The sequence below is a fragment of the Mobula birostris genome, chromosome 12, assembly GCF_030028105.1.
Source record: "Mobula birostris isolate sMobBir1 chromosome 12, sMobBir1.hap1, whole genome shotgun sequence".
NCBI classification, from domain to species: Eukaryota; Metazoa; Chordata; class Chondrichthyes; order Myliobatiformes; family Myliobatidae; genus Mobula; species Mobula birostris.
Window position 1 is genome coordinate 74,405,378 of NC_092381.1, and position 13,579 is coordinate 74,418,956.

The 13,579-nt window shown below is 41.9% G+C and overlaps 1 protein-coding gene across 4 annotated transcripts in view; it reads right to left on the minus strand.

Annotated features, from left to right (window-relative positions):
• The window catches only part of nr5a2 (nuclear receptor subfamily 5, group A, member 2), a 199,350-nt gene that overhangs the window by 53,489 nt on the left and 132,282 nt on the right, over positions 1-13,579 (minus strand). Inside the window, exon 7 of one of the 4 annotated variants that reach the window (XM_072274146.1) lies at positions 11,831-12,005. The exons of the other annotated variants lie outside the window; for them this stretch is intronic. Coding sequence (XP_072130247.1) covers positions 11,932-12,005 — 74 coding nt within the window. The 3' untranslated portion in view covers positions 11,831-11,931. Of the gene's footprint in view, positions 1-11,830; positions 12,006-13,579 lie in introns of those variants that run through there. 4 annotated transcript variants of the gene reach the window in all.

Below are 13,579 nucleotides of genomic sequence, written 5' to 3' on the forward strand. Positions count from 1 at the left end.
AATAATAACAATGGAGAACTGTGTTAAAGCTACAAATAAAATGTAGTGCAGGTAAACATAAAGATCATAACAAGGCATACTGAGAGATCAAGAGTTCATCCTATCATACAAAAGGTCTGTTCAAAAGTCTCGTAACAATGTGATAGAAACTGTCCTTCAACATGGTGGTACTTGCCTTCAGGTTTTTGTATCTTTTGCCCGATGGGAGGGGAGGGAAGAGAGAATTCCTGGGTGGGTGGTATCCACCAACCAATAATAAAACTGACTGAATTGAAGAATTCTTATAAGTGAAATGAGGGAGCAAAAAGCATAGTGTCACTGTAAAATAGTTACATTTTATTTGTCGGTAGCCCTGGGAGGCTTAATATGTATGAGATAATTCCCTTATGATTACCAACTACCATTTTCTCTTGGTGGATTGATTAGTGCTCCATTTTTTGCACAATTCTTGGCAGAAGCAGGATGGGTTATCAACAGCCACCACAAAGATCAGCTTAGTGGAGTCTGAGTGACAGTAGGACATGGTTTTCAAATTGGAAAAGCAGCTGGAGATAAATCAGAATCAGGTTTATTATCACTGACATATGTTGTGAAACTTGCTTAGTGGCGGCAAAGAACATCTTTAAAAGATTGAAGACGGCATCCTCACCATCTAGGATATGCCCTCTTCTCAATACCACCATCAAGGAAGACCACAGCCAGTGTTTTAGGAACAGCTCCACCCTCTCTACCATCGGACGTCTGGACAGTCCATGAACCCATGAATGCTAGAGAGCTGCTTGTTGACCCTACACATCAACTTTAAAAAGCGAATAGAGTCTGTCGGGACTTGTATGTGGAGCTTGAGATCACAGAATGAGTTGGGGACAGTTCCCTGTGATGTTTATGCACCCATTTAAAAAGTGAATTGGGCCTGTAAGGACTTGTCTGTGGAGTGGGAGATTGTTTGGGTTATTGGTAACCTAGCAAGGGTCAATAAAAAGAAGTGAGGTTTATGTGGTCAGAGTTTGGTTCAATGGGCTTTGGTGACAACAGGCAGAGACTAGAACTTAAGCTTGAGAATTGACAAAGGTAGAGGATAGTAGTTAAGGCAATGGAATACCCCTACAGTAAGATGTAGGATTGCAGGGTACCTAATGGTCTCCCTGATGACAACATCTTCAGGAAGTGCATCCAGGTTCAGGTCCTGACTGACAAAGTCAAGGAACTGGAGCTGGTGCTGGAAGTACTCAGGACCATTTGAGATGCTGAAAGTCCCTCTGATGAAACTTTTAGTGAGATGGTCACACTCGGAGTGCAGACACAGTACTGCACATCGCTGTATTTGTCAACATGAAGCAGAGAGAGAGTTTGTAAATCTGGTGGGAGTGAAGTACGTTGGAAATGGCGATGGTGGAGTGCCGTGGGAGGGGTGTGGGACAGCTGGCAGAGAAGGAGTGCTAGGGGTGGGCGGGTGCGTTTTCAGACATACCTAGCCCTGAGACACCAGGCAACGTCATATAATTCCAAATAATTAGTTTATTGATCATTACAGAATCTCTCTCTGGTGCTTCCTGCTCCCTCCCCTCTCCCTTCCCTTTTTCCCAACCATGATTCCCCAACCCCTACCGCCTTCCCACTCTCAGTCCATATTAGAGACCCATATCAGAGTCAGGGTTTGTTTTTTTGTAGCAGCAGTACAATGCAATACATTAATAACTACAGTACAATGCGAAAGTCTCAGGCACCCTAGCTGTATAGGCTTTTGCACAATACTGTATTTTGGGTAGAACTCAAAAATAAGAAGGATGCAAACTCTCTGATGAGATCATACTACAGACCCCTCCCAATAACCACTGGGACGTTGAACAGATTTTCAGGCAGATTAAGGAAAAGTGTAAAAACAATAGGGTTGTTGTCATGTGGAATTTCAACTTCCCTAATATAAACCGGGACCTTCTGAGAGCAAGGGGTTCAGATGGGGCAGAAGTTGTCAGGTTTATCCGGGATGGGGGGAGTTCTTAAATCAATATGTAGATAGCCCAACAAGAGGAAGGGCTGTACTGTATTTGGTGTTGGGTATTGAGCTTGGACAGGTGACCAACTTTTCAGCAGGTGAGCAGTTAGGGAACAGTGACAACAACTCCTTAAGTTTTAAGACAGCTATAGATAGGCTAAGTATGGACCTTGAGGGAGAGTAGTATGTTGGAGCAGGGTGAACTATGGGAGTATTAGGCAGGAACAAGGGATAGTTAATTGGGAACAGTTGTTTTTGGGCAAGTCCACATCTGACACATGGAGGGTGTTTAAGGAACAAATGCACAGAGTACAGGACAGGTATGTTCCAGTCAGAAGGAAGGACAAGAATGGCAAGGTAAGAGGATGTCGGTAGACGTGATGAATTTAGTCCAGAAGAAAAATGAAAAGTACGTAAAGCATAGGAAGCTAGAAATCAAGACCGGAAGAAGCTGCAGAAGATTGTGAACACGGCGCAGCACATCACACAAACCAATCTTCCGTCCTTGCACTTTACACTGCACGCTGTTGGAGCAGTGCTGCCAGGATAATCAAGGACACGACCCACCTAGCCAACACACTTTTCTTCCCCCTTCCCTCTGGGAGAAGGCTCAGGAGCTTTAAGACTCGTACAGCCAGATTTGGGAACAGCTTCTTTCCAACTGTGATAAGACTGCTGAATGGATCCTGACCCGGATCTGGGTTGTATCCTCCAAATATCCGGACCTGCATCTCAGTTTTTTTGAACTACCTTACTTCCAATTTTTATATTTTCTATTTATGATTTATAATTTAAAATTTTAATATTTACTATCGATTTGTAATCCAGGGAGTGGGAAGCGCAGAATCAAATATCGCTACGATGATTGTACGTTCTAGTATCAATTGTTTGGCGACAATAAAGTACAAAGTATCAAACAAGGTCCTTGAGGATTATAAGGGCACCAGAAAAGAACTCAATAAGAGAATTAGGAAAGCCAGGAGGGGCCATGGAAAGTCCTTGGCAAGTAGGATTAAAGAGAATTCCAATGCATTCTATATAAACATCAAGAGCAAGAGAATAACTAAGGGAAAACTAGGCAGGTGGTAGGACCACTCTAGGATAAAGGGGGAACATTTGGTTGGAAGCAGAGGATGTGAGTGAGGTCCATAATTAGTACTTTACATCAGTATTTACCAAAAAGGATGTGGAGGATAGGGAAATTATTGCTGAGAGCATTAATAAGCCAGGGTATTTTGAGGTAAAGCAGGAAGTAGTGTTTGGTCTCTTAAAGAGCATTAAGGTGGATAAGTCCCCAGGGCATGATGAGATACGTGCCAGGTTGTTGAGAGAGGCAGGAGATTGCTGGGGCCTTGACCAATATCTTCATGTGCTCTCTAATCACAGGTGAGGTCCCGGAGGAATGGTGAGTGGCTAATGTTGTTCAAGAAGAGAACCAGAGATAATCCTGGACCTTGGTAGGTCAAATGCAAAGGTACTGTACACTCTTAAGGGCAAGACCTTTATCACTGCTGATGAGCAGATGGATCTTGGGGTATAATTTCATAGCTGCCTGAAAGTAGCTACATAGGTGGATAGGATGGTTAAGGCTGTATGTAGCATGCTTACCTTTATTAGTTCAGGCATTAATTTTAAAAGTCAGGAAGTTATGTCGCAGCTTATAAAACCCTATTTAGGCTGCATCTGGAGTATTGCATACAGTTCCAGTCACCCCATTATAGGAAGGATGTCGAGGGTTTGGAGAAGGTGCAAAAGAGTCTTACCAGGATGAGGCCTGGTTAGAGGGCACGTGCTGCAATGAGAGGTTGCACAAACTTGTGTTGTTTTATCTGGAGTGACGGAAACTGAGGGGAGATCTGATAGAGGTTTATAAGATTATGAGACCGTATAGTGATAGGCATCCGTTAGTCTCGTGAGACCATGGATTTGCACCTTGGAAGGTTTCCAGGGCACAGGCCTGGGCAAAGTTGTATGGAAGACTGACAGTTGCCCATGCTGCAAGTCTCCCCTCTCCATGCCACCGATGTTGTCCAAGGGAAGGGCATTAGGACCCATACAGCTTGGCAGACCAACGTGTGGTTAAGAGCCTTGCTCAAGGACACAACACACTGCCTCAGCCAAGGCTTGAACTAGCGACCTTCAGATCACTAGATAAACATCTTAACCACTTGGCCACATGCCAACTTGCGGAGGGAACGAGCGCCTTTGGTAGAGACATATCTCCACCCTACTACCCAACAATTACATAATAATGATTAAGTTATTCCGCCTAACTTGTAACCTTTTAATCTGTTATTTTCCTCATTATACTATTACCATCTGGTTATGGAACCATCTCTAGTTCAATAAGGAGAATAGAAGTGGATGAAAGGAGGTCCTTCAATATACCTGAAAATGAGTTTGCTGATTGTTTTACATGTGGATTAGACTGCAGATGCAGTACCCAACAGGTGAGTGCTAAGTGCTGAAGGATCCCACAGGCAACAGAGGAGATTATTATTGTCGTCCTGCTATATCTGGAAGTTGCCAATTAAGCAATCAATGAAAAGAGATATTGATTAAGGACAGATTTGTTTTATTTTTACATGTACATTGAAACATCGAAACATACAGTGAAATGTGTTGTTTGTGTCAACAACCAACACGTCCAAGGATGTGCTGGGGCAGCCCACAAGTGTTGCCCCGTTTCCAACAGTATCATAATGCTCACAACTTACTAACTCTAACCCGTACATCCTACATGGAAGAACACCGGAGCACCTGGAAGAAACCCCTGTGGTCATGAGGAGAACATAAGAATTTCTTACAGACAGTGGTGTAATAGAACCCGGGTCATTAGCGCTGTAATTGTTTTACGCTAACTGCCATGCCACTGGGCCACAAACAGTAATTTTATAAACATCATTATTTTCAACAATGACGGAACCTGTCCAGTGTAAAGGTCAAAATGGCAATGTTTGTCCACGGTATCTGCTTTACAGGTGCTAGTGCTCAGAGAAACAATGCAAGCACAATGGTTACAAGGGCCAAGCAATGGCCACCTCCAACTGAGAAAGCTAAACCACAACCCCTTGATCTTCACCAAAAAAAAATGGAGCCTTAAAACCATATGAATAAAGTGGCTGCCAGGGCCTGGGCAGTTTATGACTCGCCTCCCCTCTCTTCAAAGCCTTCCAGAATAGAAAAAGCAGACTGCGGAAGGAATTCAGTGGGTCAAACAACATTTATACAGGGGGTGGAGAGGGTTGAGACCCTCTATCAGGTTAAGGCACAGCTCCAGAGAATGGATTGTCATTTGTTGCAGTCAAGAAAGTCAATACCAACCAGGTAAAAATAAAGTGCTTTAAATTAACACTTATTCTACCACTTGAAACATTCCCTCCTTCCACCATAAGCGGTGTGTAGTTTGGGGTGTGGATAGACCTTTGAAAGCAGTTCCTGAATCTAACAACTAGAAGGTTAAGGACAGCAAGTGTATAGGAAGGCCACCATTTTCAAATTCGGCACCCCTACATAGCATCCTGAGTTAGAAATGTAACACTCCTCTTACCAATTCCTTCAATCCGCTGGGTCAAAATCCAGATCTCCACACCTTGATTTTGAGGAAGCACATAAAGTGCATCGGTTCAAAAAAATATACTCACTATCACTCCGCCAGAGCAGTTAGGGATGAGTGATACATGCTGACCTTGCCCATATCATGGTAATGAATAAAAAAAATATGAGATGCATCTAAATAATTTACATCCACTTGGAGTCCAGCCACATAGCTGATGGCTGTTAATCAGAGGTTTTGTAGTAAAGGGAGTGGAATCGTGTGGTACTTAAAGAACACAGTAATAGGATATGTATTTGAAACATAACCTTCACAGTTTGAAAATAAAATGTCTCTTACACAGATCTCCAGTAATTTCTTAATTAATAGAATTTAAATATTGAGTATAAGACATGCGGAAAAATACTCATATTTCCAAAGAATGTATTCTGAAACAAATTTCAGCAGCCTTCTGTGTGTAAAAACACAGCTAAGTGACACTGAAAGTGTAAGATATAAAAGCAGAATTAAGTTTTGATAGATTTGTCTAGCATTCACATATGAAGGCGACCTCTTCAGTGTGGTTTCCATGGTAGTCACAATCAAGAAATAAACAGTTTTTACTTATTGCTTTTAGATTTAAAATATGCTTAATTCAGCAGCAAGTTTGCAACTGACTTACTGGTCCTTCATGCCTTGAAATTTCATACCTGCAGGGATCCCAAAACTAAGAGTCAGAAATACTTTCACCAATACATGAGGGTTTCAGGAGAAAAGTCTTTACTCAAGAGTGGAGAGATTGTGGAGCTGAAGCTAATGTCACAGATGCATTCATGAAACAACTGGTAATCCATCTTATGGAGTTAGTAGAAATAAGATGGATGATGAATCTTGCAGCTTAAATCTTAATGTACTTTAAAATTCTATTTATTTCTATAACTTTGCATTGTCAATCTTTGTTATGCAATACTACTAAGTGGATGCCAGAATCAGTGTAACACTTTCTGGCACAGCCAACAATAGGTGCATGACTGATTTAACAGAAAGAGGACACAGTTAACTACATTGTGCGCTGAGCACCGCAGTTACATTTACTTAAATTGTTGTGATGTGATGAATCCTCCATGGAAATGCAGTATATGAATGCAAACTATTTTGTAAACCACAATCAGACCAAATAACAAAACACCTGCAGTTCATGTTTCAGCACATCCCTCGCATCATATGCATATTTACAATGTGGATGATAAGCTAAAGTCGATGCCTTCACTATAAGCAGTCTTGTTAAAAGGTAAATCTGTGCCATCAATAATATGGCAGAGAACGCTGTGCTTCTGACATAAATATTTATCATTCAGTGCAAGAGCAAATGACCTTTAAAACTTAAGGCATTTATCCTGCACATGCAGTCTGTCAGGTGTGTGCATTGGCCTATGACCAATCATTGACCAGTCCATGAAAAAGTCACGTTACCTGAATTACATGAAATACTGCGCTTTAGTTATCCTGCCCTGCTACCTATTGAATGAAACCTCACTCTGTCAGAGCTCGCCCAAATTGATGCTGGTTCGCAGTCCAACTATTCACCACAGCAGATGATATTCAAAGCCTAACTCAGTGATTTGCCTCCTTTGTTTTAACACTTTTATGCACAATTTCAATTAATTAATCTTCCCCTGACCTGGATGCATTTCGTCCATCACAGAATTTAGAGGGACAAAAAACAATATGTGGTACTCATCTCCCCAAATGTTCATGAACCACGTACCAAGCAAGTTTTATTTTGCAGCTTACTTCAACTCTAATAAGATTACTGGAAGAGGATCGAATAGTTTTGGTAACTTGCAGAGCCCATGTACTTTGATATTATTCAGCAATACATTCAGTTTCTTTCAAAACAGATATGAATTTACATTTGTAGAATAAAGTTACCACATTTCTTTATGGTTTATTTTGTGGCATATCACAGGATATGTTACCTGATTTAAATATCAGTAACTGTGCAGGGTAGATGCAGCTGGCAAGCATAAGGAGCAAAGTGCTGAAGCAATCCAAGATACTTATTTCTGTGATTGCTGTCTGTGGAGCCTTTTTTAATTAACAGCACTGATTACTTTACAGGATTCAGGAACATTTGCACACATATGTATATAAACCACTTGTTAAACAGACTATTAATGAAGTAATCTATGTGATACTATTGTGGTGTTATATGGTACTAGGATAAAGTGCATTAATACATTTTATTAATAAAATGTTGTTTACATTATTGCTTATACAGTGATGAAAAATGATAATGATACTGACACCAGAGTCATGTTTACAATCAGATAAGTTATTGAACTGGTATCTGGAGGACTGGACAATTTACTGGAGTCACAGGTTCAATTACCACCACAGTAGTGGCCAAATTAAATTCAAGTATTTAAATAAAAATAGGATGTTGCCTGGATTGGGGAGCATGCCTTATGAAAATAGGTTGAGTGAACTCGGCCTTTTCTCCTTGGAGCGACAGAGGATGAGAGGTGACCTGATAGAGGTGTACAAGATAATGAGAGGCATTGATCGTGTGGATAGTCAGAGGCTTTTTCCCAGGGTTGAAATGGCTAGCACGCGAGGGCATATTTTTAAGGTGCTTGGAAGTAGGTACAGAGGAGGTGTCAGGGGTAAGTTTTTTACGCAGAGAGTGGTGAGTGCATGGAATGGGCTGCTGGCGATGATGGTGGAGGCGGAAACAATAGGGACTTTTAAGAGACTCCTGGATAGGTACATGGAGCTTAGAAAAATAGAGGGCTATGGGTAAGCCTCGGTAGTTCTAAGGTAAGGACATGTTTGGCACAGCTTTGTGGGCCGAAGGGCCTGTATTGTGCTGTAGGTTTTCTATGTTTCTATGTTTCTATGTTTCTATAAGACAACTGCCATCAATAATAGTGAATGGAAAACAACAGGTTGTTGAACAAAAAAACTACCTGGCTCGCCAGTCTCCTTTAGGAAAGGAAATTGCCTAGTGTTCCATTTCTGCATGCTTTGGCTTATATAATGTAACTCCAGACCCATCATTATGGTGACCTAATTGTCATCTGAGATTGCTTTTCAGAAGAATTAAGGATTGGCAATAGATGCTGACTGTACAAGCAAAGGCCACATACTATGAATGGAGTTGAAATTAAAAAGAACTGTTGCATGAACAATGAATCACCAAAGTTTGAGATATCATGAATCCTCTTGCAAATCATTGGATCTTGTGTTAATATTCTGCAGGCACAGTTCCTTGGCAAATCATCTCGAAGCTTATGCTTGCCAACTGCAGATGACACTGCACATTTACTGATACTCAAATTTGATGATATATGCTTTATCTTTCATATGCTTTTGATTTCTATTTTATAACAATGCCTATTTAAGATGAAGTAGACAACAGATGCTGATGGACTGCTGAGACCTCATTCTACATTGCTTCTATGCCAGATGCACATCAGTATTCCACCTAAATATTTGATTAAGTAAAGAATGTGTAGATGGATTGGATCAATACCTAGTCATTTCTCTTATCTGCTTTCCATCCAGTGTGGATAATGAATGGGGAATGAGTGAAAAGCCTTTCTAGACTAGAAATTTAATTCTTCGTTTATTCTGCAATCTTTCACTAATGTGAGTTCTTGTCACAGCCAGGAGCCACGTCTATCAGACTATTTGACCACTAGGGCACAGACTGTGGAGACATTATGTGATTGCGCATGATGTTTGCAAACTCCAATGTGCCATGGGACTGACGCATTTTTATGAAGAAGCCGCAAGGCGAGTGGGTTCAGATCTGAGGAGATCTTTGTCCCCTAAGACTTCTCTGGGAGCAAGTACTTCAGCAAAGTGGAAGGGTATCAGTGTTTTTGACAAGAAATACCTTGGTACGATACACAGTACAATCCTCCCTCAGCATCCCACAAAAGAAGGAGTAAAACCTGATCAAATATGTTCAGCCTCTGGATACCTGTTATGGAGGTGCTCATGTTTAAGACATGCATGGCGGCTGGTCTAGCATAAAGGGTAATTAGATAAAGCTGAAGGTTAAGACTGGAAACATCATTTACAGTCTCGATGCTTCTCAACGGGCATGAGCTATGGGCATGAGGTACACCTGGGACAGCCCAGAGTACAGCAAACCTGGGCACAAAATGACCACCTGTAAAGCCCTAGGTCTGCCAAGTTACAGGACGAAAGCTAGATATAGCAACCTGGGTAGGAAGACAGGTCACCTCTTAAAAATCAGTCCAATTTCACAGGAGTTATAAGGAAGCTGAGGGGCAACTTTTTCACTGGGGGGGGGGTCTACATGGAGAACGAGCAACTCAATGAAGTGCTGAGGCAGGCACATTAACATTAAAAAGGCACTTGGATAGGTAGATGGATAAGAAAGGGTTAAAGGGATATAGGCCAATGTGGGCAAATGAGATTAGGTCAGATGAGAATCTTGTTTGGCATGAACTTGTCCAGTTGCCATGCCATATGACACTAGCACAGCTATACGCAGCCATGGAGACAGGAGGAGACACAGGGACAGGAGGAAAGGGTGTTAGCCATACTTGCTCGAAAGGCGAACAGAACTCCAGCAGCCACTGTCACTTCACATGATGTGCGCCCATGTCAAGGAGGAATATACGCTGGTGGAGGGGGATACAGAGCAATGTGCCGGCATTGAGTGTGAACACCTGAAAGTTACCACTGAACTCAGTCTAGAGGATGTGGAGGACGGGGAAAGCCATCCACAGCTGGGATGGCCAAAATTAAACAAAAGCTTGCAGACCCAAAGGTACCAATATTCAAAGTAGTCAAGGGCAGTAATAGGCATCTGGAATCCCCACCTTGGGAGGTTAATGATTTCTGAGGTTTAAGACAGAGAATCAAACAGGAAATTGTGAGGAGAAATGGGTGATACTGCTAACACACTATTGACAAGGAAGTCATAGCTGAGACAGGGCCAAAGGTACTCAGACCAACAGCAATGACAGACCCAGCTCTGGGAAATGGCAACAATGAAGAGCAAGGCACTTAGCTCCAGAATGTCGGGAGCCACAATCTTGAAACAAAAGAAGCAGAATTTCCCCCAAACAAAGTTGCCTCCTCCACTGCAGGGGAGCTGAGCTCTGGGGACAATCGGGACCTTGGAGAAGCAGCACAGTCATATTCAGCTATGGATTTCTCTCTTCAAGCTAATCTTACACCGCATGACCATCGTGTGTGTGGGATACTCTGTTAAAGTCTCTCTACTAATCCAAGCCAACATCACCATAGTTCACCTTCCTGTGCTGCTCATTAATGATCGTAAACCTGGGAAACACAACTTTGTCAGAATTTCCTGTTGGGTGCAGTACAGATCAAAGAAAAATGTGTTGGTGCACTCCCACACATCCCTTTATCTTGATGCAACACACACAAAAAATGCTGTTGAACACAGCAGGCCAGGCAGCATCTATAGGAGGAGGTATAGTCGACGTTTCCGGCTGAGACCCTTCGTCCTGATTTGATGATTGCTTTGGTATGCAGATACATCTATGTTTAGACCCCAGACGTGAAAGCACTAAACGCTAAGGTAATGTGAAGAATGTGTTTGGCCACACTTTATAAAATATTCTATTCTGTTGCATGCTACACATCGCTTGTAGAAATGCTTGTGTAAACAAATACCCTTAGACAGTCAGTCTGGCAGAAGTCTGCACAGAACGCCCTTGAGGCCTTACAGGAGCATTTGTCCTTTGCCAGAATGCCTTATCACTGGAACTCTCACACAAGAAGTGAGATTTTGATTGGCTGGTGTTGGGAAGGGTTGTCCCCCGGGCCGGCTGATGGCGCAATGACATCAGCGCCGGACTCTGGAACGGAGGTTCCCAGTTCAAACCCAGTCGGATCCGCTCCCGAGTACGCTTTCCATCCGTGCCGGGTTGAGTGTCAAGATCGCAACTCGACCTCGTAAAATAAAGGGAAAAATGCTGCGAAAATGTCTGTGTGAGGAGTGGCGCGCCACACAGTCTCTCTCTCTCGCTCCGCGCCTTTTAAAAAAGGCATGAAAAAAGACATCATCCCGCCAACATCGCACACGCACAGACGGAATGACGGACAGATGCATGGATGCACACACACAGGCGCACACGCACACGCAAAAAAATGAGAAGGGTTGTCCCTGTCAGATCAGTCACACCTAACCCGAGGGTTAAAACCATTGCATACCACACTTGAGGTGGCTGTTGTGGAACTGTGACTATTAACCATCTCCTGATGGATTGTGTGTTGTTTTTTTTCCAGGTTTTATTGATACAACTTCACAACACATGATTTTCTGTTCTCACTGTGACAGATATTTGTGGAGCTACTAGAGGTACAGTTTCACAGCTTCAGAAACCCAGATTCAATGCATAACTCCTGAGTTGAATATTGTCCACCGGGAGTATCCACTTTCTTCCTGAAACTGCCATGTTCCCACTACAAAATAAAGACCAGAATTCAAAGTCTTCTCATCATTGCACTCCAGATGAACTGGAATTCAAACAATAAAAACCCCTTGAATAGATTGCTGAAATTTATGCCATGTTGACTGAAACGTAAATGGAACACAGCTTGTAATGAGAATGGTGACATACAAAAGTCCATTTTATGATCAAAATAATATAGTTGATGTACAAAATGCAACATCCAAGTTGTTGGATATTTACCACTCTTCCTAAATATAATCGAATTTATTTCGGATAACTGGAAGATAAAAATAAATTGGGGAAAGAGAGAAAAGGGTTTGGTCATCTGTACAAACTGTGCACATTTAGTCCCAGCTGTGCATTCCACCCTGCTCCTGAAACCTGGTTCCACTTACTTGAATCTATACATGTATGCATAAATGAGAAAAGATTCCCCATAGGTATTTAGATTCTGTTTCCACCTCTGAATCAGCCAAGATGCTCATAAAAATGAGGATCAAATTCTCTTTATTTCTGCCCCAGAAGGATCATCCCAACAGTAAGTAAAATTATCCAACCAGTTAAGGAAAGTCATCAGCTTACATATGTCCAGTCAAGTGCTCTCCATTGTCACTAATCCTCCGAAAACTGTAACGTAACTATAGAACTTCCAAAATAAAGTGCAATCAGTACTAGTTCAATCTTAGGTTGTCCATTTTCTAAAATGTACACCAGCAAATAATACTGCTGGAACAATGGTGAATTGGCTCACCTATGCAGAGAACCTAAGCAAATTTTCAATCTTCCTTCTAGCTTCCTTTGGGCTTTCCTTTGGCCTAACTCCCGGCTGGCATGGAAATAATAATATTCATATTTTATATCCACTCGCCCCAAAAATCGATTGAAACATTTCAACAGGAGTATCCTTCCCTCAGATGGCTATCTTGCCCAACTTTCCTAAGTACACAGACAATATAGTTATGACCATCATGGCAAAGTACAGGGAACACCCTGCCACTGTATTCACTCAAACTTTTTCTTTATTGATGAGAATTAATTAAACCTATTGTTATGTCAGCAAACCTTCAAAACAGAAGCAGTACCTAATTCTAAAAATAATGTAACAGAATTTTCATTTGGATTTACATTTATTGACTTGAAAATTTTCTAGGTGGTGAATGGAATGACATTACTGCTGTTAATTGTGTGATAAACCTGCACTGATATCACCACAGTACATTGGCTAACGATACGAGGGATTAACTAGACATATTATCCTTCTGATCAATGGCCATCATAGTACCCATTGCCATCAAATGACATGAATATAAAGTAAATAAAACTGCCCATGAATTGCATATAACCATATAACAATTACAGCACGGAAGCAGGCCATCTCGGCCCTTCTAGTCTGTGCTGAATGCTTACTCCCACCCAGTCCCATCTACCTGCACTCAGCCCATAACCCTCCATTCCTTTCCTGTCCATATACCTATCCAATTTTTTTTTAAATGACAAAATCGAACCTGCCTCTGCCACTTCTACTGGAAGCTCGTTCCACACAGCTACCACTCTCTGAGTAAAGAAGTTCCCCCTCATGTTACC